At 44.4% G+C, this 26,433-nt stretch overlaps 1 protein-coding gene across 1 annotated transcript in view; it reads left to right on the top strand.

Moving 5' to 3' along the window:
* The first annotated feature begins 4,401 nt into the window (after nucleotides 1–4,401).
* Nucleotides 4,402–26,433, top strand: part of CHN1 (chimerin 1) — a 148,535-nt gene continuing 126,503 nt past the window's right edge. The window contains exon 1 of the mRNA XM_029072276.2: nucleotides 4,402–4,624. Within this exon, the coding sequence (XP_028928109.1) occupies nucleotides 4,606–4,624 (19 nt within the window). The 5' untranslated portion in view covers nucleotides 4,402–4,605. The remainder of the gene's footprint in view (nucleotides 4,625–26,433) is intronic.

Raw genomic sequence — 26,433 nt, 5'->3', positions numbered from 1 at the left:
TCCTGTTTTCAAAATTCTCACTTACTGAGAGAAGAAACTATGACCTAAATTCTCTTTTTCAGAAACAGAAGTGCCCTGGAACAGAAGGGCAGTTGCTAAAGGAAGTCTGCTGAATCGCTAAAGAGAACAAGATGAACCTACGAAGAAATTACTGTAAGCAATACAGAAAACATTAAAGGATGAAATGGTTTTTATCTTTAGATGATAGTGATACTAGAAATTAAGGTTGGTTGTTAGTTTATATTTTCAGCCTTCATTCCATTGCCTCTGCAAAATATTCTTTTTATGACATAGTATGTGATTACATTATGCATAATGAATTTATTTTCAAATTGGCAATTCCCTATTTTTGAAATGTATTAGCATTTTAATTTCAAGTCTGTATATTTATTGAACACTCTAATATGATTGTTTTGAAAAGTAAATTCAAAACTTTCTAAAATCAGAACCAATATTTTAGATGCAATATATTGAATAAAAAGTACTCCAATAATTTCTCTAGTTTTAAAAGAGCCATAATGAAACAAAGCCTGCTTTTTACATGATTGTATGCAACTTACTGAAAGGAGACTTTTAATGAGAACGAATCAAAATGATTCCGATATCAGACCACTAAACAAACTAAGGCATCACTTATAACGACCACTTGTAAAGTGGTTAACACCCTTCCTTATTTTGAATCCACAGCTATAAGAATAGTACTGGTATTCAACTGGTCGGAATCCAAGCAAATTCAACTCAAGCTTGGATACTGCTTTCTCTGCACAAAGCATTCTCAAGAAATGAAAACAGGAAAAAATGGTTTTACAAGCAGTAAATTAGGAGATGATTTGAATTGAATAACTGATATGTGATTGATGGAAGTGTCTACAGTAATCAAATTAAAATCTGATAAATTAATGAAGTGTTGAACTTTCTCCAGGGTTAATTCTTAGTAGTACATAGGATGCCAGGGTAGGTGTGTGTTTCAGAGCACTTGGGAACTATTTTGTTCTCCTGAAGTCAACGGCTGGGGAAGAGGCTGTTGGACTTTACGGGACCTACTTTATAATTATGATTCGCATTAGGCACTTACTAAAGACTAGGGGATAAGAGAAGCAGAGTCCGGGCAGGGCCGGCTAACTGCCAGCTGGATCAGGATGCCCACTTTCTGATAATGTCCCGGTGGCCTTGGCCATCACGTTGCTTTAGTCTCAACTTCTCGACTAGTGCTCTCTCATTACAGACTAAGCACTGGCTGCCAGCCTGTGGCCTCGGCTGTTCTTTCCCCTGTCATAGCAGCCCTAAAGAGGTGAAAAGTTGGCTGAAAAGTTGGCAGGAAAAGCTTGGAGGGCACTCCTGAATAGCAGAGAGGTTGTTGGCAAGGGGAGCAGAAGGCCACGCCTCTGGCCGCTTAACCTTGCTTGTTCTGCAGAAAGGGGCTCTGGGCTGCAGAAAGAACCTGCTTGACATAAAATTACTGGAAAAATGCTTGCTCTATTAAATAATCGATCAAATTTATTGAACATTTATTCTGTGTAGAGCACCATACTTAGCGCTAAGGAGAGTACAATTGAGTAATTACTTCTTATCCTTTCCCTCATGGAGTTTAGAATCCAGTGAGGGAGAAAAATCTCTCCTGGATACTCCTAGCTCAGTACAAAACTGGTTTAACATTAATGGTATTTCTTAAGCATTGCCAAGCACTGTACTAAGCACAGGGATAGATACAAAGTGATTAGGTCAGACCTATTCCCTGCTCCACATGGGACTCATTGTCTAAGTAGGTGGAAGAAGAGGTATGAATCCCCAATTTATAAAGGAGTAAACAGACACAAAGAGGTTTAGTAAGTTGTCCAAGATCACAACAGGTAAGTGGTAGAGTCGGGACTGGAATGCTAGCCTAGGAGTCCTGATTATGGTTTGTTTTTGGCATTATATAGCTCACTATCCTAGCTGTAAAGGTAACAACTACTTTACAAAAGGAGCAAATATGTCTTTCACAAAGTCATATTCAACACTGGGCAGAGACCTCAGATTCTGGATTGTTAGGATGATTATCTCATATCAATCCAGCACTCAGCTGGTACTGTACTGAATGCCAGTACTGCATTTGAAGTTTTACCTGGCATATTTTCTTTGCAGAGGGAGGGTCTAAGCACCCATTGAGCACTTAACAAATATCATAATTATTATTACTAGGCTGGTGCCAACAGAATGTATGTAAAAGGGAGAATCCAGTACTGTAATTGAAGCTTTACCTGGCATATTTTCTTTGCTGAGAGACTTACTTATTCATCATGTTTCAGGAGAGCAAACTGGGTTTCAAAGGAAGATGATATGATACAACCCAGGAGCATTTTCATTATAGATTTAAAATTGTTCTGAGGATTTGAAGACTTGTTTCTTTTGATAGTGAGATGTGAGCCATATCCCACTGGGGACAGTTATCAAGTACAAAAGATCTGAAGGTTCCATCCAACCTGCATGTTGATTTTCACATTCTCTACTTGATTTCGCTAAGTATCAAAGGCATCTGTCTTCAAATAAAAAATGTGGCTCCTTTCTTGCTACCTTCTCTCCTGATTTGAATGTACTGTGAAATTATGACACTGAATTTGCTGAAGCTTCCTACGGAAAATAACCCTCAATTTTATGGAAACACTAGTCCCCAGTTAAAGAAAAAAAATACTACTCCTGGCAGAATATGAAGGGAAAGGGGAGGTATTATCTCAGGGATAGGAGAGAACTAAAAGAAAAAAAAGATTGATAGCGGAAATGGAAAGGGAAGTGGGAGTTAAAGAAGTAAGGTTTGTTCAAGATTACATTCAGAGTTTGAACTGAGCCGCATTCATTCAAAAAAAGTAGGTGTTTTCCAGGGAAGTGGTAGGGTCGGGGGGAGGGATGCGCTGGATGTGTAACTACATTATTAATAGACCAAGACTGTAAACAAAAAAATATGACTTGCTTTGAGTTTTCAGAGCATTTTTAAAGTAGCAAATCTCAAAGTGTGTGTGGTTTTTTTTGAAAACTTGTGAAATAGGACAGAAGCTAGGTGACAGGAGATAGACTCCACCCACCAAAAGTAGGAGTAATATCTGACAGGAAATTCAAATTGCTCTTCTGGGATAATGCTCTAAGTTTCTACTGGAGAGAGAACCCCAAGAAGTCGTTTGACTACTCTGTGCCTCCATGTCCTCATCTGTTAAATGAGGATTAAAAACCTGTTCTCCTTCCCCTTTTAGACTGTGAGCCCCATATGGGTCAGGGATTGTGTCCTGCCTCCTTCTCTTGTCTCTACCTCAAAGCTTAGTACAGTGTATTAAATACACTGTATGTACAGTGGCAGACCATAGTAAGCGTCTAACAAGGACCAAAATTGTTATCGTTTCTATTAACCGGATCATACGAGCACTAGGTGATTATCGAGAAGCAGCGTGGCTCTGTGGAAAGAGCACGAGCTTGGGAGTCAGAGATCATGGGTTTGATTCCCGGCTCTGCCACTTGTCAGCTGTGTGACTGTGGGATGGTCTCTCTCTGTTGCCCAAATTGTCCATTCCAAGAGCTTAGGCCAGTGCTCTAGTAAGCACTCAAAAGCAGCGTGGCTCAGTAGAAAGAGCCCGGGCTTGGGAGTCAGAGGTCATGGGTTCGAATCCTTTGTCAGCTGGGTGACTGTGGGCCAGTCACTTCACTTCTCTGGGCCTCAGTGACCTCATCTGTCAAATGGGGATGAAGACTGGGAGCCTCACGTGGGACCACCTGATTACCCTGTATATCTCCCAGTGTTCAGAACAGTGCTCTGCCCATAGTAAGCACTTAACAAATACCAACATTATTATTATCGTTCTCTGGGCCTCAGTGACCTCATCTGTCAAATAGGGATGAAGACTGGGAGCCGCACGTGGGACCACCTGATGACCCTCTATCTCCCCCAGCGCTCAGAACAGTGCTCTGCCCATAGTAAGCGCTTAACAAATACCAACATTATTATTATTATTCTCTGTGCCTCAGTGACCTCATCTGTCAAATGGAGATGAAGACTGGGAGCCTGACGTGGGACCACCTGATGACCCTCTATCTCCCCCAGTGCTCAGAACAGTGCTCTGCCCATAGTAAGTGCTTAACAAATACCCACATTATTTATTATTATTGAATGTATTATTATGATGAATGAATGAATGAATGAATGAATGAATGGTGGACTGGGCCGCCATTGAGCGCCTCAGACGACGGGAGGGCGGTTCCCGCCACTGGGGCTGAGGGGGGGCGTAGGGCGCATGCGCGCAGCCCCGCACGTGCCCGCCGATGCCCCGTTGCTATGGGAACCCACCCGGCCCGGCCGCCGGGGGAGGCAGCAGGGCCGCCGGTCATGCGGGGTAGCAAGATGGCGTCCTGGCCGCGGGAGGATGCCGAGTGAGCGGAGCCTGCCCAGTCGGGGGCACCGCCTCCTTCTCCTCCTTCTCCCGCCCTCCCCCTTTCATTGCACCGCCGCGACCCCACCTCCTCCTCCTCCTCCTTTCAGCAGGTAGCGCCGAAAAGCCGTCCGACGCCCCGGGCCGTCCGTGTGCCGACTCGACGGGGGGACAACTTCGGCGGTGAGGACGACGGGGAGCAGGCGCCGGAATCATGGCTCTAACCTTGTTCGGTAAGGAGGGTCCTTCCCGCCGGAGCTGGAGGCAGGTGGGCTGGCCGGGGCGGAGGACCGGTCGCCCGCCCGTCTCGTCGCTCCCATTGTTTGCTCTGCAGGCAGAGCCTGGGAGATGCTCTGCTCTGTGCTCTATGTTGCGCGCTCTGGGCTCTGCCCTGCCCTCTGTTCTATGCTCGATGGTCAGTGCTCTGCCCTACGCTCTGCTCAGTGCACTACGTTCTGCCCACTGCTGTGCCCTGCTCCAATGCACTGCGCTGTGCCCTGCGCTCTGCCCAGCGCGGTGCCCTGCGATCTGCTCAGCGTTCTGCCCAGCGCTGTGCCCTGCGTTCTGCCCAGCTCGCTGGTCACTAGTGTGCCCAGCTCTCTGGTCACTAGTGTGCCCAACTCTCTAGTCACTATTGTGCCCAGCGCTCTGATCACTACTGTGCCCAGCGCCCTGCCCAGCGCTGTGCCCTGCGTTCTGCCCAGCGCTCTGGTCACTACTGTGCCCTGCGCTGTGCCCTGAGCTCTGCCCAGCGCTCTGCTCACTGCTGTGCCCTACACTCTGCTCCAGTCCTCTGCTCCAGTGCACCGCGCTCTGCCCTGTGCTGTGCCCTGCGGTCCCGCCGGGTCCAGGCAGCGCGGCGCCTTGGCTAGCACCGGGCGAGGCGGTGGAGGGAAGGATGCTTCTGGCGCCGCAGAACCCGACACCCAACTCCTTGTCTCGTTGTTTTCCATCTCAATAAACGAAAAAGCCCCGGAGAGTTTGTTTTGGGTGTGTTTTCGAAACCGTCTATTGCATCCCGAACTTCCCGGGGGCGGCCCCTGATCCATGGGTTGCTTTACACCAGGTGGCTTTGCCGTTTGGTTGATTGATTAATTTACGGGGGACGGGGGGAGTAATCAATAAGTTAATTAAAATCAAATTCTATCAGGAGGGCTTGAAAATCCTCTCTAATTGACCAAAGAAAGGGGCTAAGGAGGAAGCAAGAGAAGGCTGATTTAATGGAAGACGATCTCTCTCTTCTCGGGAGCGTGTATCTTTGTTTAGGAGGATCCCGTGCAAAGAGATGGTCGTATGATGTCATTGTGGAATGGAACATAGACGTTTCTGATATTTTCTATCCGAAGGGATTGGGAGAACTATGTTTTGGAAGTGTGCAATGTAATGCAAAAACTGTAGAAATTAATGGAATAATAGTTAAGGTCTGAGTATCTTTTCTATTTCAAACCAAGATGCATATTTTACAAAGGTTGCGAGGGCTAATGATGAATGAATTACATGTTTTCACGTGAAAACATTGTGCAGTAACCTTAGTGCCTCCATTTATGCTATTATGATACTTTAAAGTATTTTGGTGAAATAAGCCTAATCGACGAGAACAAATCTCCAAAGTTGATCTTCTGATATGACCTTCAGTTGTGCTGTCCCCCATAGTTTCATTTGATGGAAAGAAATCCTGACCAAGACTTTCAGATATTTTCTACAGGATCTAGCCTCACACACCTTACACACATCTGTAGATGATTGAATTTTAGAGCAATGATTTTTGGTGCACTTTTACATGCACTAAACTGTCATAATTCTGATGTTTCCTTTGAAGATGACAGTGATTGAGACAGAATATTAACTAGAAATGCATTCTGTCCAGTATTGAATGAAATTTGAACCTTCCTTCAATATCATCACATTCAAAGTATGAAGTCTGTTGACAGTGTATGCATGTAATAGAGTACTACTAAGTCTTGAAGAGGTGAAATGTAGCAAATCAGCTTAATTTTTACATCCAAAGAAACACTTTAGAGGCCAGAAAGTGGTTTTTATTGTTGTTTATTAAGCCATTCATGGGTGTTGGGCAACAGTGTACCTCAGGAAACCTTCCAAAAATATTGTGAAATATTTTGAGGCCTTTGGAGTATATACCTGTACTCTATAAATATAATGTTTTTGTTATTCTTTAGTTGCTTTGGAGTATTCCAGGAGAGTAGTGGAGATTGCACACACCAAAAACCCTCCATTACTTAGGCATAGCAGCAGAGCTGGTTTTAGAGGCAGGTGATGTGGATGAGCTCCCATTACTTTGGGGAAAATATCACCTGGTGAGGGATCCTTGCAAGTAAGAGGACCTTGGCTCAATGATGATGAGGTGGAGGGTAGAGAGAGGCATTTTAGGGAATGAAACTAGTGTGTTGTCAAATAGTTCAGTACTTACACCCTTCCCCTCCCACGATGATACAAGTGACTCTGGTCCAGATCAAGAAGCGGGCCAGGAGTCCAAGTCATCTGCCCAGTTCCAACTCTGATGGAATGAAAATAATCCATCCCTAACTTTCTTGCTAAGCTAGTTGGCTTCTGTTTGCACTGCGGGTCAGGTTTGTGTATTTGATTTTATTTGTGTGTGTGTATGTGTTTTTAAATTAGTTTTAAGAAGGACCCCTCTGGAAAAAGTGACCACATCATGCCTCTCTCTCCTAGGCTGTGATATACCATTTTACTCCTGTGTCCTCTGTCCCACATGCATGAGTTTGTGGAATGGTGATGGAACAGTGCTCTCAAATGGTTAATCTTTCAAGCATTAAGGGTGGTCCATAAATGGCAATTAAGAAATGCAGTTATAACATTTTACTCAATGCCAAAGCTTAAGGAGTTTCCACTTCATTTAAATGATTTTTGACTCAGTTCTCAGGGTATTGCGAAGGGAATTATCCAAGTCATAGCATTGACTATTATATGGGCTATTTGATAATACTAGTGATAAGGATAATAATGATATTGAAGCATGTTTTGCCAAGTGCTAAACTAACTGCTGGGGTTAGGTACAAGGTAACCAGAAAGGCCACAATTCCTGTCCGGCATGGTGTTCACACTTTAAATACAAGGGAATACAGGTTTTGAGTCCCTAATTTACAGATGAGGAAACTGAGGTCCAGAGAAGTGAGGTGGTGTACCCAAGGCCATGCAGCAAGCAAGTGGCTGAATTGGGATTAGAACCCAGGTTCTCTGATTCCTGGGCCTTTGCTTTGCCCACCAGGTCACACTACTCTAAATAGTGTCTTTTGTTGTGGTGCCCTAGGAGTGACACCAGTTGTGATATTCATTTGGGTAAAACTATGGACTTTGATTTTACAGTAGTTTGGTCACCTTCATTGGTCACGTGAAAATCTTTTTAATTTCTAAAAGGCAGGCATACTGTGGTATTCAGGGTGCGAGGGGAAGAAACACATGTAAAATGACAGTAGTAGTAATGATGATTGTGGTATTTAAGTACTTACTATGTGCCAAGATCTGTACTAAGCACTGCAGTAGATAGAAAATAATCAGGTCCCACATGGGACTCTCAGTCCAAGTAGGAGGAAAAACATGTATTGAAACTCCATTTTGCTGATGAGGGAACCAAGGCACAGAGAAGCTGTGACTTGCCCAAGGTCACACAGCAGACAAGTGGCAGAACCGGGATTAGAATCCAAGGTCTCTGACTTCGAGGTCAGTGCTCTTTCCAGAAGGTAATGTTGCTTCCTAATTTGTGAAGCTAATTATATTTGGGGTTTATGAATCCATCTTGTTTAGCTTTCCATGATTATTTTCCTTAAGTCTTTAAAGTATATTAAAAGGAAATTCAATTCATATTTCTCACAGTAATTCCATCCATGTCTCCTTTTGTAGGATTTGAGGGATTGATAAGAAACACAGAGTTTACATATCCTGTTTTTTAAGAAAGAAGTTCTTAGATTTTATTTGCAACGGATGGCAAATGAAAGCTTCAGAAAGTCTGGGTTTAGCATATAAAATTAATCCATATATTTCACTTTTAGAAAAATTAATGTTTCTTGGAAAGAATTTCTGTCTATAAATTTGAAACAAGGCAAAATAAGGAAAAAAGGATACCCTTATATTTCCTTGCAGAAGGAGAGAGTGATGGCATCAAGCTAGTCTCCTCCTGAGGTTTAAGTCCAGTAGCATGGGTATTTTCCTACTCTGTCTTGGGACACATTTAGTTTTTCTTGTTTTCACTAGAGAATATTTTCAGATTAGGCTGGAAACTGATGAAAGCAAAATTGATGTTAAAATTTAAGGACGTTAATCTTTTTTACAATGGTAATTCAGCACATACTATGTGCTAGGCACTCTACTAAGTGCTGGGGTAGATATAAGCTAATTAGGTCCATGTTTCACATGGAGCTGGTTGTCTTAGTCCATATTTGGCAATATCTGATTGGGTAAAGCTATGGACTTCCAGTTTACTCTAGTTTGTATACCTTCAGGGGTCGTATAAAAATCTTTTTTACTATAAAGTGACTGTAATAATTGTATTTGTGAAATACTCTGTGCCAAGTCTGTACTAAGTGCTGGGGTAGATAGAAGATAATCAAGTCCCACATGGGGCTCAGTCATAGTGCGAGTGAGAAGAGGTACTGAAATTCCATTTTACAATTGAGGGAACTGAGGCTCAGAGAAGTTAAGTGACTTGCCCAGGGTTACACAGCAGACAAGTGGAGATGCTAGGGTTAGAAACCAGGTCCTTCCGACTCCCAGACCGAAGCTCTTTCCATTAGTCCATGCTGCTGCTTCTTCATGTCCCATTTTGAAATGATGGTAACCTGCAAATTGAGTTGATTTGAAGCAGTTTTTGGAGACCAGAGGAACAGTTAGGTGATGCTGAAGAAAGAGAATGATCTAACATGTGCCCATGGAGAGTAAACCCAGAGGTGAAGAAGATGTTTTGCCTGAAAAATGTCTTGTCTCAGTTAGTTTGAAACAGGTGTTCTTGTAAGGTGCCTATTAGCTGGAGAGGTGGAGGTGGGTCTCTGAATTTGGGGGCACGAGAGGACATAGAACGAAGTCTGCAATTTATTTGTGTTGCAGCACAGTTCCAGTTTGGACTGAAGACAAAAACCTGGGAAGTTTTTCTTGCCTTGCTTCCAAGTGGATGTCTGTTCTAAAGCAAAACAGAGACAAGGTTATGGAAACAAGATGACTCGTGTGGCAGACAAATTGGAGTAAATTGATAAAAGCTTAATGAAAACTGAACAGAGGGCTTCCTATGAGACCATTTTGGGGGATGGAACAGGATCGCACCCCCAGTTTATCATTTGTGCACACCTTTGAGCTGTACAAAATGATCTCTTTTCTCTTAAATCTTGGCTGTTTCCATAATACTGTAATGAATCAGTCAAATTTATTTGTTTTTTATTTTTCTGGTGTTTGTTAAGCACATATTACATGGCAAGCACTGTTCTAAGAGCTGGGGTAGATACAAGTTAATGAGATCGGACATAGTCCCTGTCACACGTAGAGCTCATAGTCTAAATAGGGAGAGTGCAATGTGAGTCAATAGACATGTTCCCTGTCCACATAGAGCTTAGTCTAGAGGAGGAGACAAACATTAAAATAAATTATGGACATCTAAAGTGGACGTGGATTTGTTCACTCTCTGGAAACCCTGATGCTTTGAGGACTGTCGTATACAGGTGAAATCCAGATGTTCCAGGCCAGTATTTATCCCCTTTTCTCTACCCTTTCACTCATCCTTCCCCACCTTTACCATTCCCTCTTCCCTTCACCCCCTCTCTCCGCCATTAGGGGAAGCAGCAAGGCTTAGTGGAAGAAAACATGGGATGGGGAGCCAAGAGACCTGGGTTCGAGTTTCACTCTACCCCTGGCCTATTCTGTGACCTTGGGGAAGTCACTTGATCGCTCTGTGCCTCAGTTTCTTCATTTGTGGAATGTGTCTAAGGTTGTCAACTTCGTAAGGAATGGAAACTGTGTCACTTACAGCTCGATATCTATCCCAATGCTTACCACCTAGTAAGTGCTTGATAAATGCCATAACTCTTAGCACTGTCTTCTACCTTCTCTATCGTTCCATCCTATCCTCTGCTTCCACTTCTTCCAGACCCTCTTCTAATCCTCCTCCTGCTGTTTCTAATTGGCTGACAGAAGATGCAGGTATTGTCTGGTGTAACAGATTTCATTGAAAAATATGATTGGATAGTTAGTCCATCATCTGCTTTCCCCTTCTCCCACTCCCTTCTACCTCTCGGTGATTTGCTTCCTTTGCTTTACCCCCTCCCAGCCCTACAGCTCTTACGTACATATCTGTCATTTATTTGTGTTGATGTCTTTCTCTTCCCTCTGAGCTTGTTGTGTCTGTGTCCATTTATTGTTGTATTGTGCTCTCCCAAGGGCTAAGTATGGTGCCCTGCACACAGTAAGCACTCAATGCCCAACACCTAGTAAGCTCTTAACAAATATGATTAAAAGAAAATACGATTGAATTGGTGCACCATAAGCCTGTTTCAGCAGTTATTTTAAATGCCGATTGAGAGGCAGCATGTCCTAATGGAAAGACCGTGGAACTGGAAATTGGGAGATCTGGGTTCTCTTCCTATTTCTACCTGTGCACGTCACCTCGGACAGGTCACTTTACTTCTCTGTGCTTCCATTTCCTCATCAATACAGTTGCTCTGCTTTCCCTTATCTTTTAGGTTGAGAGTCCCATGTGGATCAGGGACTGTCTGATCTGGTTATCTGGTATCTATTCTAGTACTTACCACAAGACTAAGCATATATTAAGCACTTAGTAAGTACCATAATTATAATTAAGATGCTGTTCAGCACCACTTGATACGTTTTGGGGTTTCTGTAATATAAAGAAGAGGCTTACGTGCTTCCTAATTTTCTATATACCTCATTGCTGGGTTGCATGACAATGTAACTGAGGTCTTGCTGGAAAAATTAGCATTTAATAAGCCCGTGATTAGTTATGCTCCACAAATTATTGCACCCAGTAAGCACAATATAGTTCTCTAGGGCCAAAATATATTTACTCCAGCTTGAAATGCCGTAAGACTGTAACACCTTAGTGCTCACCCAGTTCTTGCTCTGGTTCTATGTCTCTCGCTCTTTCTCACTTGCTTTCTTGCTCTCCCTCCCTCTTCTCTACCGCCCCCCCCCCCAGCCCCCTACCAGCAATAGTAGTAGTAATGCTATTTATTTTGCTTTCAGTTGGTGCAATGGGCTGTACTTAAGTATTAGGAAAGTAGCCCAGAAGCAAAAAACCTCTCTCTAACCTCAGTGAGTTTGACACTCCAATAAGGGTGATGGATAAAAAGAATTCACAAAATGTCATCAGAAAAAAATAATTCAATGCTTAAACACCTGTGTACTAGTTCTGAGGAGGGAAGTAAATAAATATGAAGGTGCTAGAGCTGATTATTGAGTTGTTGTGGCTCAGCAACTTTGAAATTAATCGGGAAAGGTTTGATGGAGGAGGTAGAAATTTTAGGGGCATAGTACAATGCGCTGCACAAAAAGACAGTAGATAACAGTGATGTTCAAAGTGAAAATAGGGAGAGCTATGGTCTACTGGATTTTACTGAACAGGACTTGGGCTGGGATTCAGGGGACCTGGATTCTAATCCTGACTTTGTCACGTATCTGCTGTGTGATCTTGGGCAAGTCATTGAACTTTTCTGAGCCTCAGATTCCTCAACTGTTAATAGGGATTAGATGCCTGTTCTCCCTCCTACTTAGACTTTGAACTCCAAGTGGGGGAGGGGGACTGTGTCCAACCCACTCTGCTTGTATCCACTCCAGCGCTTAGTACAGTGCCTGGCACATAGTAAGTGCTTAACAAATGCCATTGTTAGTATAATTATTAGGCTAGTTCTGCCCTCTTTGCTTTTGGGTGCCCCCAACCTCAGCATCCACAGAGCATCTGTAGAGGGTGGTTATCCCTCTGGCATCCATTCTCCCATCCCTGCGCACGTGGCTGTGACGGGGTGTTCTAAACCGGAGGAGCTAGTGACTGCCGCTCGAGGTTTCTCGTGGCCGTTTTTCACAGGGGTGCAGCTCTCCGTGTGTCACTTCTTTCCGCCACAGGGCTGGTGATGGGCTGCAGCGTGAGAGTGCTCCAGAAGGACATATGCCGGGCCTTTTGGCAGTGTTGCCCCCACCCACGTGGGCCCTTGACGGGGAGCAATGTGAGGCCCACTCTCGGTTTCTCTACAGTCTCACTACATGCCGCCTGCCAACACTGCTACCACCTCCTCCTGGACTCTTGCTCCCCGCCCCTTACTGCTGTCTTGGGCCTCTCCGCCAACGCCCCCGGTAGAACACCTCCTCTCTGTTTGGGTGTGCAACTCCTGGCCACATCACTGTTTGTGCAGTTTTTCAGGGGCTCACCCTCATCCACCCCTGCCTCAAAAATTGCGCTGCTGCTGTTAAGCAGACTGACTTTGGGGACCTCATTGTTTGAAATCCTCCTTGAGCCTGGCTCTTTGTGATGTCTGGCGGATGGGTGGCGCCAGAGGACCGGCTCCGGGGTGGACCGCGGTATCCGTGCCAAGTCAGGCCGATGCCAGCCGAAGAGAAATTTGGCCACTGGCTATGCTATTGGATTTCGGGTCGTTTGGTTCAGTCTGCCCTACACTTTGTCTGCCCGTCTCCCTAAGGACATGCTAGCTTTTCATGACTGTATTCTTGCACCTTTGTATAATCTGCTGCCCACCAGCAGAATTCAGTGATAACATTTAACTCTGTCACATTGGAGACCGCTTCCACCCATCCCCCTCTTCAGAGTGGCCTGCATTCTGCTCCCCGGATCATTTTTCGAAAATGCCAGTTGGTACGCGTCACCCCTCCCAGTCCTCCAGTGATTACCCATTTTCCTCCACATCACACAGAAACTCCTGATGGTCAACTTCCAAACTTTGCCCCAGCTGTCTTCTTCCATATCTGCTCTGTTCATCTGCTCCTCCTCAGCCCACGCTCTGCTCCTCCCCAAGTTCTCTTTCTGACTGTGCCTTGCTTTCACCTCCCCTGCAAGATATTTATTGCTCATTCCCTGTCCCCTGCCTGAAGCTTCCTGCCCTCTCAAAGCCCAACTGAAATCCCATCTCCAATGGGAAGCATTCCTCGCTGAATTCCTCTATCCCAAGTCATGTCATCCCAGCGTCCACTTGAGCGCTTATGTACCGACAGTCGTACTTAGTGCTTATGTATATATCAATCTACATCCCCTACTTAGTCATTTACTTATTTGTCCCCCTCCCTCTTGCTGTTCCAATTTAATGTTTGTATTTCCACTAATTCTAAATCATTTCTGCCTGCCTGCCTCCCCCATTAGATTTTAAGCAACTCAGTGGGAAGGACTGACCTTGTTTTACATCTGTTATACTCTCCCCAGCACTTTTTATAGTGCTTAATATGCAATGGATGCTTGAAATATGCTTTTGATTGGTTGATTGGAGACCTTTGGTTGTGTGAAGGACTTGTCTTCCTACTCTTAATCTTCAGGTTAACTGTCATCCACATTTCTTTGCTGATCCTTTTAAAAGCAGATATCATGTATGTGTGTGTGTGTAAATGCGTGCAGATCAATCTTATTTATTGAGTGCTTACTGTGGGCAGAGCATTGTACTAAGCGCGTGAGAGAGTTCAATATAACAGAGTTAGTGAAAATATTTCCTGTTCACAATGAGCTCAAACAGTCATCATTATAGAAGAATGCCTAACAAATGCTTTCAGGGATTTTTGATAAACGCAGGTCTGTGTAGGAGATTTTTGTGGGGATGAGATCAGTAGACCATCATCCCCATTTTAAATTCCTTTGTTATGTCCTCAGGTTTGGCATAAAATAGGCTAAGTTTAATGCACAGCTGTACTTTATTCAGTTGGTGATGGGGAAAGGATCAGACAATATGAAGTAATCCATTTTTACAGATTTCCAGGTTGGGTTTTATTGACTTAACCAAGAGATGCCTTGAGCCTATCCTGTTACAGTTACTGGTTCTGAAAGTATCCACGTAATTGGCCGGCGAATGCTGCACTTGGAGTAAGATTACAATGTCACTAAAATGTTGCTATGGAAATGATTTGCTCAGCTGATTTCCCTTCTTGAGGCTCATTGAAGCCCATGGCCTAGATAAACAGAGTGAATGGTGAAGATTGTCAGTTTATAGCTTTGAAAGTTTTTTTGGCAACCTTTTGAATGGTAAGCATAGGGAATTGCCCCTAGAAGTTAGCCTGCCTAAAATCATAAGTATATTCAAGAAGTTTTTGGATTACAGTTTGTGGATGAATGACCCATGATATTTTATTAAAGGGAATTCGAAGGAAAGGTTAGACTGGATGTTCAGGGCAGTCTTCAGACATCCTGCTTACTCCTGTCAGACAAAATACTTAGCAGGGTGGACCATGGGTCTGATTTAACATAATAATGGTAATAATCCAGGGATAAGATTCCTCATATTTCAAGCCTAGATTTCTAGAGTACTATTTAATGCGTAACTTATTGTGAGAAAAGAGGAAATAGTTATAATTTAATACTATCAACTTTGTCCACTTGCCCATATTTTTACCACAGTCCATAGATTTTAAACTGGTTAAACCCCAGTGGTACGGGTTTTTTATTGGGTCTCTTTTCTTGTGATATTGATGAGCCACAAGTAGTCCCTTACATCTAGAGTGATTTGCTTTTGTTAGGTCGATAGCTTCCCATGCACCTGGCCAAATTGTGTTCTAGCACCCATTTCTCCACCTGGGCTGGAAATAGGTTTGGCTTCTTGTTCCCTGCTGAGGGGCTCAGCCTTAACTCCCTCCTCATGGGTCAGGTGAGGCTGGGCCCGGGCACCAGGATCCAGTAGTCTGTGCCCTCTGGATGGGTGTAGGCAGCGATTGTCCCAATGATTGCATAATTGGCCAAGGCATCAATTAAACTCATCTGGTTTTGGTAGGAATGAATCGCTCCATCAGAGGTCCCTGGGTTCTAAGGGAGAAGACAAATGGAGTCTCACAAAGCTTCCCATACTGACGGCCATTCCATCGGGCAAGTGTTTTGCAGGTCGTCCACCGATGTCCAACGCCTACCTGTGAAGTCCTCCACATCTGGATAGTTTGGATCCTGAGATTTCTTTACAGTATCCAGAGTGACCTCCTCAAAGTCTGAGGAGGGAGCAGAAATCCTGGCACTGCTCTCACATTTTTCTATTTTTTATGGTATTTAGCACTTAGAACGTGCCGAGCACTGTACTAAGTCCTGGGATAGATATAAGCTAGTTGGGTTGGACACAGTCCATGTCCCACATGAGGTTCAGCAGTCATCTCCATTTTACAGATGAGGTGACTGAGGCATAGAGAAGTTAAGTGGTGTTCTCAAGGTCACACAGCAGACAAGTGGCAGACCTGGGATTAGAACCCAAGCCTTTCTGACTCCCCACGCTCTTGCCACTAGGGCATGCTGCTTCTGCATTTCTGGACCCAGTGGACCAGGCAGAGGAATAAGAACAGGATGGCAGCTGATGCCTTCTAGTCTTGAAAGCTATTTCTGCCTTCACCTGCCACCCCAGAGTCATCAGAAATCAGGACTGCTGGGTCAATCAGTGGTAGTTATCGAGTGGTTACTGGAGGCAGAGCACCATGCTAGCTGCTTGCAAAGTACAATAAAATAGAATTGTTTCAACACCATCTTTGCCCTCAAGGAGTTTATGGTCTACCTGAGCCGGGAGAGTAAATGCCTGGGGGTGGGAGGGACCAAGGAGATCCTTTATCAACCACTTCTGCCCTCTCATAAACTTTGGGCCCAAGGCAATATGATAGTCATTGCTTTGGAAAGTACATTTATATTTCAAAATAAAGGCTCTTCAGAACACGCTGGCTAATACTTCGCAGGATGTGAGGAAAAGTTCCAGGGCTGAAGGAAAACAAATAGATTGGCGGGGCACATCCCATTGTTTCCAGAGTCCTTCCTCTGGGAAGTTTTTATTAATGGGGAAGCCTCTTCGGGCCACACTGACTAGCAGCCCTCAAGCTGTTTCCTGGATGTGCCGTAATTTTGTGGCTTTCGCCGCTCTCAGGTCAGAAGCTGGGAGGAGGCCCTCTATTCACAGTCGCGAACTAGGTGGTCCAGGATGAATGTCATTAAAACGTACTTCACATTTTTAAATTACTTGCCAACAGACTGAAGACTTCAGGTTCCTATCTGACAAGCAAAGTTTCAGACTTGAGATTCAGTAAACTGGTTGATAGTTACTTCTGAGAACTAACACGAAAAGGAATTACTTTCAAAGGGACAGGGAAGATTAATTATAATAGTAAAAAAGGGATCAGAATTAGTAATTCAGTAGGGAGGGCTGTAACTCAGGTTTGGAGCAAAGCCTGTCCCTCAGAGTTTTGAAGGCAGATGGCTCAACGGCTCCCGTTGGACAAAGACAGCTCTCTCTCCTCTTCTTTCTTTCTTTCCAGCTGCTGTTCTCAGAGTTCCCCAGGCAGAGGAGCTGTGTCTTCACTCTCACCAAAGCAGTGAAAAACCGAACAGATCAGGAGATGGGTTGTGTGGGGGGCCAGTGGGAAGCCATGGGGCAGAGAGAGGGTGATAGGGAAATGATTTACTATGTTTTTTCCACGCAGATTTCAGAACGTCTGGGTGAAGGCTGTCAGCCCTCCGGAGATGAGCGAACCGGCTGACCTGTTCCTTTGACTCCTCTGATTAACAGTTTTTCCTGCTAAGAATCTGCCTTTCCCAAACAACAATGCTTGAGCTGGAGAGCTGGGAATTTGAATGTTTTAAAGGCTGTAAAAGGGAGCCGACAACCACGTCACTTAAAAAAAAAAAAAATGTTTCCCCTCTTTACTGTGGTCTGATCACTACATGAGAAGAACGTAAAAATCTCAGCTTTGGGAAACCAATATTTTTTTAATGGTATTTGTTAAGTGCTTACTATGTGCCAGGCACTGTTCTAAGTGCCAGAGTAGATACAGAGTAATCAGGTTGGATTCAGTCCATGTCCCACATAGGGCTCTCAGTCTTAATCCCCATTTTACAGATGAGGGAACTGAGGCACAGAGAAGTGAAGTGACTTGCCCAAGGTCCCACAGCAACAAACAGCAGAGCTGGGATTAGAACACAAGTCTTTCTTACTCCTGGGCCAGTGTCTATCCACTAGGTCACACTCCTTCTCAATAATGTATCATATTTATCTGCCTTGGTATTTTTGAGTAGCATTTAAAAAAAGTGAGAGTGAAGAAATGAAAAGGCTGAATATTAATAAAAGATCAGTGCTGTAGGGGAAAATTGCCCTAGTTTCCAGGATTCATATTAATTTAAATATTTCAAAAACTAACTTAATATGAAACCAGTTTAATCTACCACACTTTCTTTCTTGTGGAGAGGATAAAATGGGAGGTTAGAGAGAGGGTGTTGCTTTTAAAAATTTTATTTTTTAACTATTCAGCTCTCTTCTGATAAGATACTCTTATTGCAAATGATGATGTGGTAACTAACCTTAGTCTTTTTTAGTTCATTTTATCAGATGATGCTGAACTCCTGCCATTTCTGGAAATTGCTAATATTAGGGTCCTGAGGAGAACATTGTCCACCCAGCCTCTGTGAGTTCCTGGAGTTAGTGGAGGACACTTAGAGATTTAATTCATATAATGAATAGCCTATTGTGGGAGAGGTTCAGGAGTCATTCAATGGGCAGATTCCTGGCCTAGGAAGTAGAGTACAGAGATTATAAATTTGCTTTCCTTTTGGTCTTATTTTTGTTTTCCATTCCTCAGCTTTTCCATCCGTTAATTAGGTCCTAATTATGCCCCAAACCCAGCTTCAAAGGATGTTCAGTGAATCCAGGAAGATGTTCAATGACTCCAGGAGGTGGCATAGGCTAAAACTTCTAGCTCTTCCCAAGTCTCTAGACAATAGCAATTCATTACTACTCCTGACTTCCAGGGTTTAGAGCCAGTTTACTTGGCCTCCTCCCCAATTCTTGCTTTGATCTAGTTGGATGCCTACCTCGAGATAAGTATCACTGCTCTACTTTTTCTACCAGTATTAAACTCTCCCATCGTCTTATATGATGCCCTATTCGCAGTGGACATTCAGTCAGTGCTACTGAGAGAATGCTGGCCCTATGCCCTCTCCTCTGTGCTGTCTGATGGGAAGGAGCCATGGCTACCACACTTTTGGCAGAACAAATGCCACCATGCAGTTCCAGCCTGGCACCAGGTACCCTGGGCAGGGACACTACAACCTTTATGCCCTGTCATGTACTCCTGCGCTGGCAGCCTCCAACCAACCCATTGCCTTTACACATACCTTTACTGAGTGTGCAAAACTGGTGTAATGTTGAGAGATTTAACTTTATTATGCAGTCAGGTTTTTCCTGGAAGGTGTAGGTTGCACCCTTATATTGATCTGCTTCTGGAGTTGAGCTGTTACGTTGTTATATTGTAGATCAAATCCAGTCCATACATCTTTCCTATAAAAGGACGTTTTGCATTCTGTAAGTTCATTGTAGGCAGGGAATCTACCAACTGTTATACTCTTCTAAACACTTATTATGGTGTTCTGTATACAGGAAACGCTCAATAAATATCACTGATGATGATCTTTCACATTAAAGAGAGCGTTAATTGTAGTTTGCACACCTTGACCAATCCCATGAGCGTGATGTTCTATCCAAACAGATGCACATTACTTAGAGAACATTGCCGATTCCCCTTATGTGGCCCAGGAAAAAGTGTAGAGAAAGCCCACATTATGGCTGCTCCAGGAATTGAAATTAATGGAAAACATTTTCAACGGAGTCCACAAGATGGCACATGATTACCTTCTCCTTCTCCTAAGATTGTGCAGATCCTGTAACCATTTTCAGAGTTCAGCAGATGTGTCTGCAGCCTTAATGTGGGATTGTTGACGATGAAACAAAAGTTAACTCTTCAGCAGCTACATTTTGAAGTCCTCAGGAAGAGTAAAGAAAAGCAGCGGGGCCCAGTGGATAGAGCATGGGCCTGGGATTCAGAAGGATCTGGGTTCTCCCGTCTCTGCAGCTTGTCAGCTCTTCGTGACCTTAGGCAAGTCACTTAACTGTGTCTCAGTTACCTTATCTGTAAAATGGGAATTAAGACTGTGGGACATTAAATTAAGGAAGATTCAAGACGTTTGAGATCCTGGGAAATTGATGAGGTGGTTAAATAATCATCAGAACTCTGTGTGCACAAAGCTTTAGGAATAGTTAAGTTACTTGTTTTCTAGTTTAGCATCTTAGAGTTGTGCACCAGAGAGAATAAATGTGCACAGTGGAGTCTGGCAGTGGTTAGCAGGAAACTGCTTTTGTCCTTTAGAAAACTGTTGTCTGCCTGTACAGTGCCTGGCACATAGTTCAGTGCTTAACAAATACCATTATTATTATTATTATTACCTGTGAAAAGCATGAGTTGATTTCCTTGTTGATTTAGAACAGTGCCTAGCACATAGTAGGCTCTTAACAAATACCATTACTGTTGTTATTATTTGACATTTTTCAGGATTCTGAAAGAGTGACTTAAGTTCTGTCCAGTTGGATGCAGTGTTAGCAGGGCCCTTGCCATTGCTGCTGTTCTTCACTGCTCATCGGAGCAGCTTCCACACAGTAATAATAATGTTGGTATTTGTTAAGTGCTTTTTATGTGCAGAGCACTGTTGTAAGCACTGGGGTAGATTTACAGGGTAATCACATTGTCCCATGTGAGGCTCACAGTCACAGATGGGGTAACTGAGGCACAGAGAAGTTAAGTGACTTGCCCACAGTCACACAGCTGTCAAGTGACAGTAGAACCCAGGACCAGTGGAATTTTGGCAGCCCCTGCCCATCCCAGACTCGCTTCCCATCCTGGCCTGAGCCAAACCGCACGACTCGGCCCACGTACTCAGCGCAGTTGCCTAGCAGTGATAGTGATGCTATTTGTTGAGCACTGGCTGTGTGCTGAACATGGTACTAAGCCCTGTGGCGAACACAAAATAAGAAAATTCAGACATCGTCCCTGTCCCACGAGGTGCTCACAGTCTTGTTGGATGAGTCAGATTGGCAGGACACACACAGTGGTACCACTTAAAATACAAATCAAAAGTGAAGGGACTAGAAAGACAGGCGAACAAACAGCCCCGAGGCTCCCCGGCATTCCATTTCTAAAGGTTAGCGCCCAGCTTGACCTGCCCATCGGGTCTGAGCTCGAACTCCTGCCTGCACAGAGTCTGGCCTCTCACGATGACTGGTTGGGGTTGGGGGCAGGAGGTTTCTGGAGCCCCTTGGAACCCCTGCAAAGTCTGGAGCAAGTGGTGACATGGTGACCGACTCAGTTGCCACAAGTCCCCTGGTTTCGGACCTGCGGGACGTGAAGCCCAGGCTCTCACTGTGGTGGGTAGAGAGAAGCTGCTAAGGGCCCGAGGAGCCCCCCAGCAGTCTGGAGCAGCACAAAAGGGCACACTGAGAGAAACAGCGTGGCCTAGTGGAAAGAGCACGGGCCTTGGAGTCAGAGGTCCTGGGTTCTGACTCAGCTCCACCACCTCTCGGCTGTGGGACCTTGGGCAAGTCACTTTACTTCTCTGGGCCTCAGCTACCTCATCTGTAAAATGGGGTTTAAGATCGTGAGCCCCTCGTAGGACGTGAACTATGTCCAACCTGATTAGCTTGTATTTGCCCCAGTGCTTAGCCCAGTGCCTGGCACCGAGTCAGTGCTTAAGTACCACAAAAATCTTCAACTCCAACGCTCCAGACTCCACAGCTCGAGTCTCTAGGCATTAGCCTGCCTGATAGCAGTCATTCTGCCACGTGACAGCCTGCTCAGCCTGAACCCATTCTGAAATGGCAAGTGGAGTGAAGGATGTGCTTGGGCACCAGAGGACATCCGAACTCCCCCCAAACCTGCCGGGTTTGGGGGCAGCCTGGCCTATGGGCATCTTGGAATTGGAAAGGGTTCTGGGCTGCATCTCAGGGAATTTTAACTGCCACAATCTCAGGTTTCTCAAAATCGGCTCTTCCCATTCTTCTGTGAGGTTCCAGTTTTTGGTATATATTCATTTCATCTGAAACTCTGGGGTACAAACACATGAAACGTATTTTAGAAAATTTGAAGTATATCATTGTCGGGGGCAACTAATGTTTTGGATCAGTACACTTGTGGGAAATGTGAAAATAGCAGAGGCTTCATGGGCTAGTGCTTATTTCTCCCTGTTTCTCTTGAAGTGCTTAAAAGGCTTTTTTAGATTTTTAGTGACAAGCTGAGAAGCTTGTAGATACATGGACAATATGAGAGCATTTGAGTGCCATTGTCATTTCTCTGTGTTTGATGCTACTTTTGTTCAGATAACATATTTTTATCTTCTAGTGTAAATGACCCTTTGTTTTTCAATCCCTTGTGTGTAGCAGCCAGAGGCTATTGTAACAGTGTTAGTGCAGTAAAGCATACAGATGATATTTTAAACAAAACACTCGTTCAGGGCTGCATTACATAAATCATTCAGTCTGTTTTCTGAGCTCACTTTTGATATTAAAAGGTTATATTAATTCCTGTTTGACTTTAAATAAAAAAGAGGACCTGTGCGAAGTATTTAATAACGTTAGTCAAGTTAATTTTGGTAAGCCCATTGCACTGAAGTGAAAGCTTAACCAATTCTACAAATATCCAGAATTTTTCCAATAGAACTCCTCAGCTTCTCACCCAAACCCTGTCCTATCCCTGACTTTCCTGCCACTGTCGACAACAACACTCTGTCTCACAAGCATGGAGACATTATCCTTGGTATTATCCTCAACTCTTCTTTCTTACTCAACCCATACTTTCACTCTTTTGAAATCCTTTTGGTTCTACCTTCACAACATATCCAGAAGTGCTCAGATCAGTACTCTGCACATAGTAAGTGCTCAGTAAACACTATTGATTAATAAAATTCACCCTTTCCTCTCCATTCAAGCCTCTGTCACATTGATCCACGCACTTATCCTGTCCTGCCTTGACTCCTGCATCAACCTCCTTGCTGACCTTTTGTCACCAACCAATCTCGAAGCAGGGGAGTCCGGATGGATTTTGTTTTGGATTCAGAGTCAAGAATGAACGAAGCCGCCTTGCCAAGTTGGTACAAGGGATGCAGAGTTTCTTGGTTAGAATTCTAATCCAAGTAAATGATCAGATAAAAACCTCAAATGAGTTCCCTATACTTAGTAGTCAGATTAGTAGTAGCATTTAGTCAGATGTAGCCTCAAGCACCTATCCATTCCTTTGTGCTCCTGGAGGCAAACCAGTTAGCATGACTTAACGGTTAGAGCATGAGGCTGAGAGTTGAAAGGAGCTGGGTTCTGGTTCTGACTGCACCACTTGTCTGCTCTGGGCCTCAGTTACCTTATCTGTAAAATGGAGATTAAAACTGTGAGCCCCACTTGGGTCAGAGACTGTGTCCTACTCCAGTGCTCAGAACAGTGCCTGGCATTCATTTATTCAGTAGTATTTATTGAGTGCTTCCTATGCGCAAAGCACTGTACTAAGAACTTAAGCAAATCACGTTGGACACGGTTCCTGTCCCAGGTGGGGCTCACCGTCTCAATTCCCATTTTACAGATGAGGTAACTGAGGCCCAGAGAAATGAAGTGACTTGCCCAAGGTCAGACAGACAAGTGGAGTCAGGATTTGAACCCATGACCTTCTCACCCTAGCCCAGTGCTCTATCCACTATGCCATACTGCTTCTCAAGTACTTCTGGCACATAGTAAGTGCTTAAATACCATTAAAAAAAAGTAGTTAGATACTCTCGGCTCTGATGGTTACCAACCTCTCGAGTCCCCTTCCTAATTTGGGTTGGTCCCAGGGCCGGCGTTCCTCTGTCACGGGTAGATGCGCCAGGCCCACACCAGTTGGTGTCCTCTGCGCAGTGGCTAAAAAGGACCGCCAGCTCAGTCCGGGTTCTTCTGTCCCCGCACCGGATGCGGAAATGCCGAGAGCTGCCTCGTCCTCATTTTGTGATTGTCCACGCGCTGGGGTGTCTTGGAGTCCTTGCCCTTCGGCATGTACACAATGTCACCTCACCGGTTAAGCGATCCAAATGTCTGTGCTTTAGGCGAAAGCTCACCAATTTCTTTGTGTGAGACCCTTATGGGTGTGGGGCAGATGGTCCTAACTCCTTGCCTTCTGTGTCTCCCGTCACCAGTGCATACTTCACTCTGCTGCCTGAATCGTTTCTCTAAAAAAGTTCAGTCCCTGCCTCTCTGCTTCACAGAAACATCCAGTGGTTGGTCATCCACTTCCACATCAAACAGATACTCTGACTTTGGCTTTAAGACACTCAGTCAGCTCCCCCTCCTATTTTACCTCACTGATCTGCTACAACGTAATCCACACACTTCACTCCTCTAATGCCAACCTCTGTACCTCAGTCTCATTTATCTCACTGTCCGCTCCTTTTCCATGTTCTCCTTCTGGCCTGGAACTCCCTCCCACTTCGGTCAGCCAATCGGTGGTACTTATTTAGCATTTACTGTGTGCAGAGCACAGTACTAAGAGCTTGGGTGAGTATAGAGTGCAACAGAGTTGGTAGGCAAATTCCCGGCCCACAGTGAGCTCTACACTTCGTATCCGACAGACCATTCTCCCCACCTTCAGAATCCTCCAAGAGGCCTTCCCTGACTAAGCCCTCATTTGCCCCACTTGCCCTCCCCTCTCTGTCTTATCCACACTTGGATCTGTACCCCTTAAGGACGTCATATTCACCCCACCCTCAGGCGTGTCATCACTACCCTCTGCAATTCCTCCTATCTGTAATTTGTTTTAATGTCTCTCTCCCAATCTAGACTGTAATTTTCTTGTGGGCGGGAATCATGTCTTCCAACTCCACTGTTTTATACTCTCCCTAGTGCTTAGTACAGTGCTCTGCACTCAGTAAGCAGCGTGGCCTAGTGGAAAGAGTGTGGACCTGGGAGTCAGAGGACCTGGATTCTAATCTTGGCTCTTCCAGTTGCTTGCTTTGTGACTTTGGGCAAGTCACTTACCTTCTCTGTGCCTCAGTTTCCTCAACTGTAAATTGCAGATTAAATCAGCTCTCTGCTATTTATACTGTGAGCTCCATGTGAGACAGGGACTGTATCCAACCTGCTAAACTTGTATCTACCCCAGCACTTTTGTGTTTTACCTCTATTAAGCAATTAAATACCATAAAGTGAATATTGATTGAAATAGCCAATTTTTAAAATTTTCCTCGTTGTAAAGTCAAGCAGGCAAAATTGAAAAAGCCATCTCATCACACGTAATAGAAAATTCTCTATTTGAATGCATTGGGCATACTGCCCTAAGAGAATCATGCAAAGAAAAGCATAATGAATAACTGCTGTGGGGAGTAGTGGACATTGGATTTCCCTGGAATATGAGACCTTGGTCCATTCATTGTCATATTTATTGAGCATTTACTGCATGCAGAGCACTGGGACTGAGGAGCCTTTGGGATTGCTCTATAATTAGTAAACATAGGCTAGGTGCCATTTGGGTCAGGCATAAAGAGACTAGATGTTTGTTTGGAACCAGCACTGATCACACTGCCCCATGGTAACAAAAGCACATCTGTGTTTAGAGAAGCAGCGTGGCTCAGTGGAAAGAGCATGGGCTTTGGAGTCAGGGGTCATGAGTTTGAATCCCAGCTCTGCCACTTGTCAGCTGTGTGACTGTGGGCAAGTCACTTAACTTCTCTGTGCCTCAGTTACCTCATCTGTAAGATGGGGATTAAGACTGTGAGCCCCACATGGGACAACCCGATTCCCCTGTGTCTACCCCAGCGCTTAGAACAGTGCTCTGCAAATAGTAAGCGCTTAACAAATACCAACATTATTATTATTATTATTATTATTAAGCGATCCAGGTGCTGTTCATATTTATGAAAATAGATCAGTGGAGTATGATGCTAGTTTGTGTGCTCCTTCAGAGGAGGGATCATGCCTATCAACTTGTACTCTTTCAAGCTTTTAGTACAATGTTCTTGCCACTGAAGAGCTCAAATAGCATTGACTGACATCACAGCGTAGATGATTATTATTACTAGCAATAATAACAATAATCTTGGTATTTAAGTGTTTACTGTGTGCCAAGCACTATACTAAGTGCTGGGGTGGATACAAGATAATCAGATCCCATGTGGGGCTCACAGTGTAAGTAGAAGGGAAACAGGTGTTGACAACCCTCCCCCCCCCCCCCCCCCCCCGTTTTGCAGATGAGGGACCTGAAGCACAGAGAAGTTAAATGACTAGACTAAACTCACACAGCAGAGCTGGGATTAGAACACAAGTCCTCTGACTCCCTTCTGACTCCCTTGCCCATGCTCTTTCCACTAGCCAGGCTGCTTCAGTTGGTGAGTGGATTAGAAGAGGATACTTCGGATTAATCTAAGATGCCGAGTTCCCGAGTCAGATGTGTTACTTCATGCCGGTGACTTTTGCAGATTCCCTTGGTGGAGATCTAGATGGCTGTAAAATGTTGTAGTTGTGCAAAATGTACCTAAGTGCATGTTGTACTTTCCAAATGCTTAGTATGGTAGTCTGCACACAGTAAACGCTCAATAAATACAATTGAATGAATGAATTGATGTGGCACTCTAAGAATAGCAGACCTGGAACAGCAGAGCCATAAAACCATATTCCTGGTGTTTGCAGCAGTGTCTCATTTTCATTTCTTCCTTTTGCTTTCCCCCTCTGCCCCCACTGAAGCTGCCTTCTGTGGCATCAGGCCTCTTGCTCCGGTTGGCTGGCCAGTCCTTCTAAACAACTGCTACAGTTTTCCAGAAACTTCATCAGCTTGGAGAGTCTCTTTGGCTGATTGGCATTCTTGGAGAAGATCCAAGGGGGAAGAGTAGCCTTGCTCTTGGGATCCTGTCACATTCCAGGATCCTTCTTTTACCCTGAATGCCTACCGGTGATGGGTGTGACACTGTTAAAGCAGATGTCCAAGAAATTCCCAGATGGCAGGACTTCTTAGAGCAGCTTTAGAGGGCCCTGCTGCAGTGTGGACTGATCCTTATAGGGTAGGTAAGAAACTT

Source organism: Ornithorhynchus anatinus, chromosome 9, assembly GCF_004115215.2.
Source record: "Ornithorhynchus anatinus isolate Pmale09 chromosome 9, mOrnAna1.pri.v4, whole genome shotgun sequence".
NCBI lineage: Eukaryota > Metazoa > Chordata > Mammalia > Monotremata > Ornithorhynchidae > Ornithorhynchus > Ornithorhynchus anatinus.
This window is presented reverse-complemented; position numbering and strand designations above follow the sequence as displayed.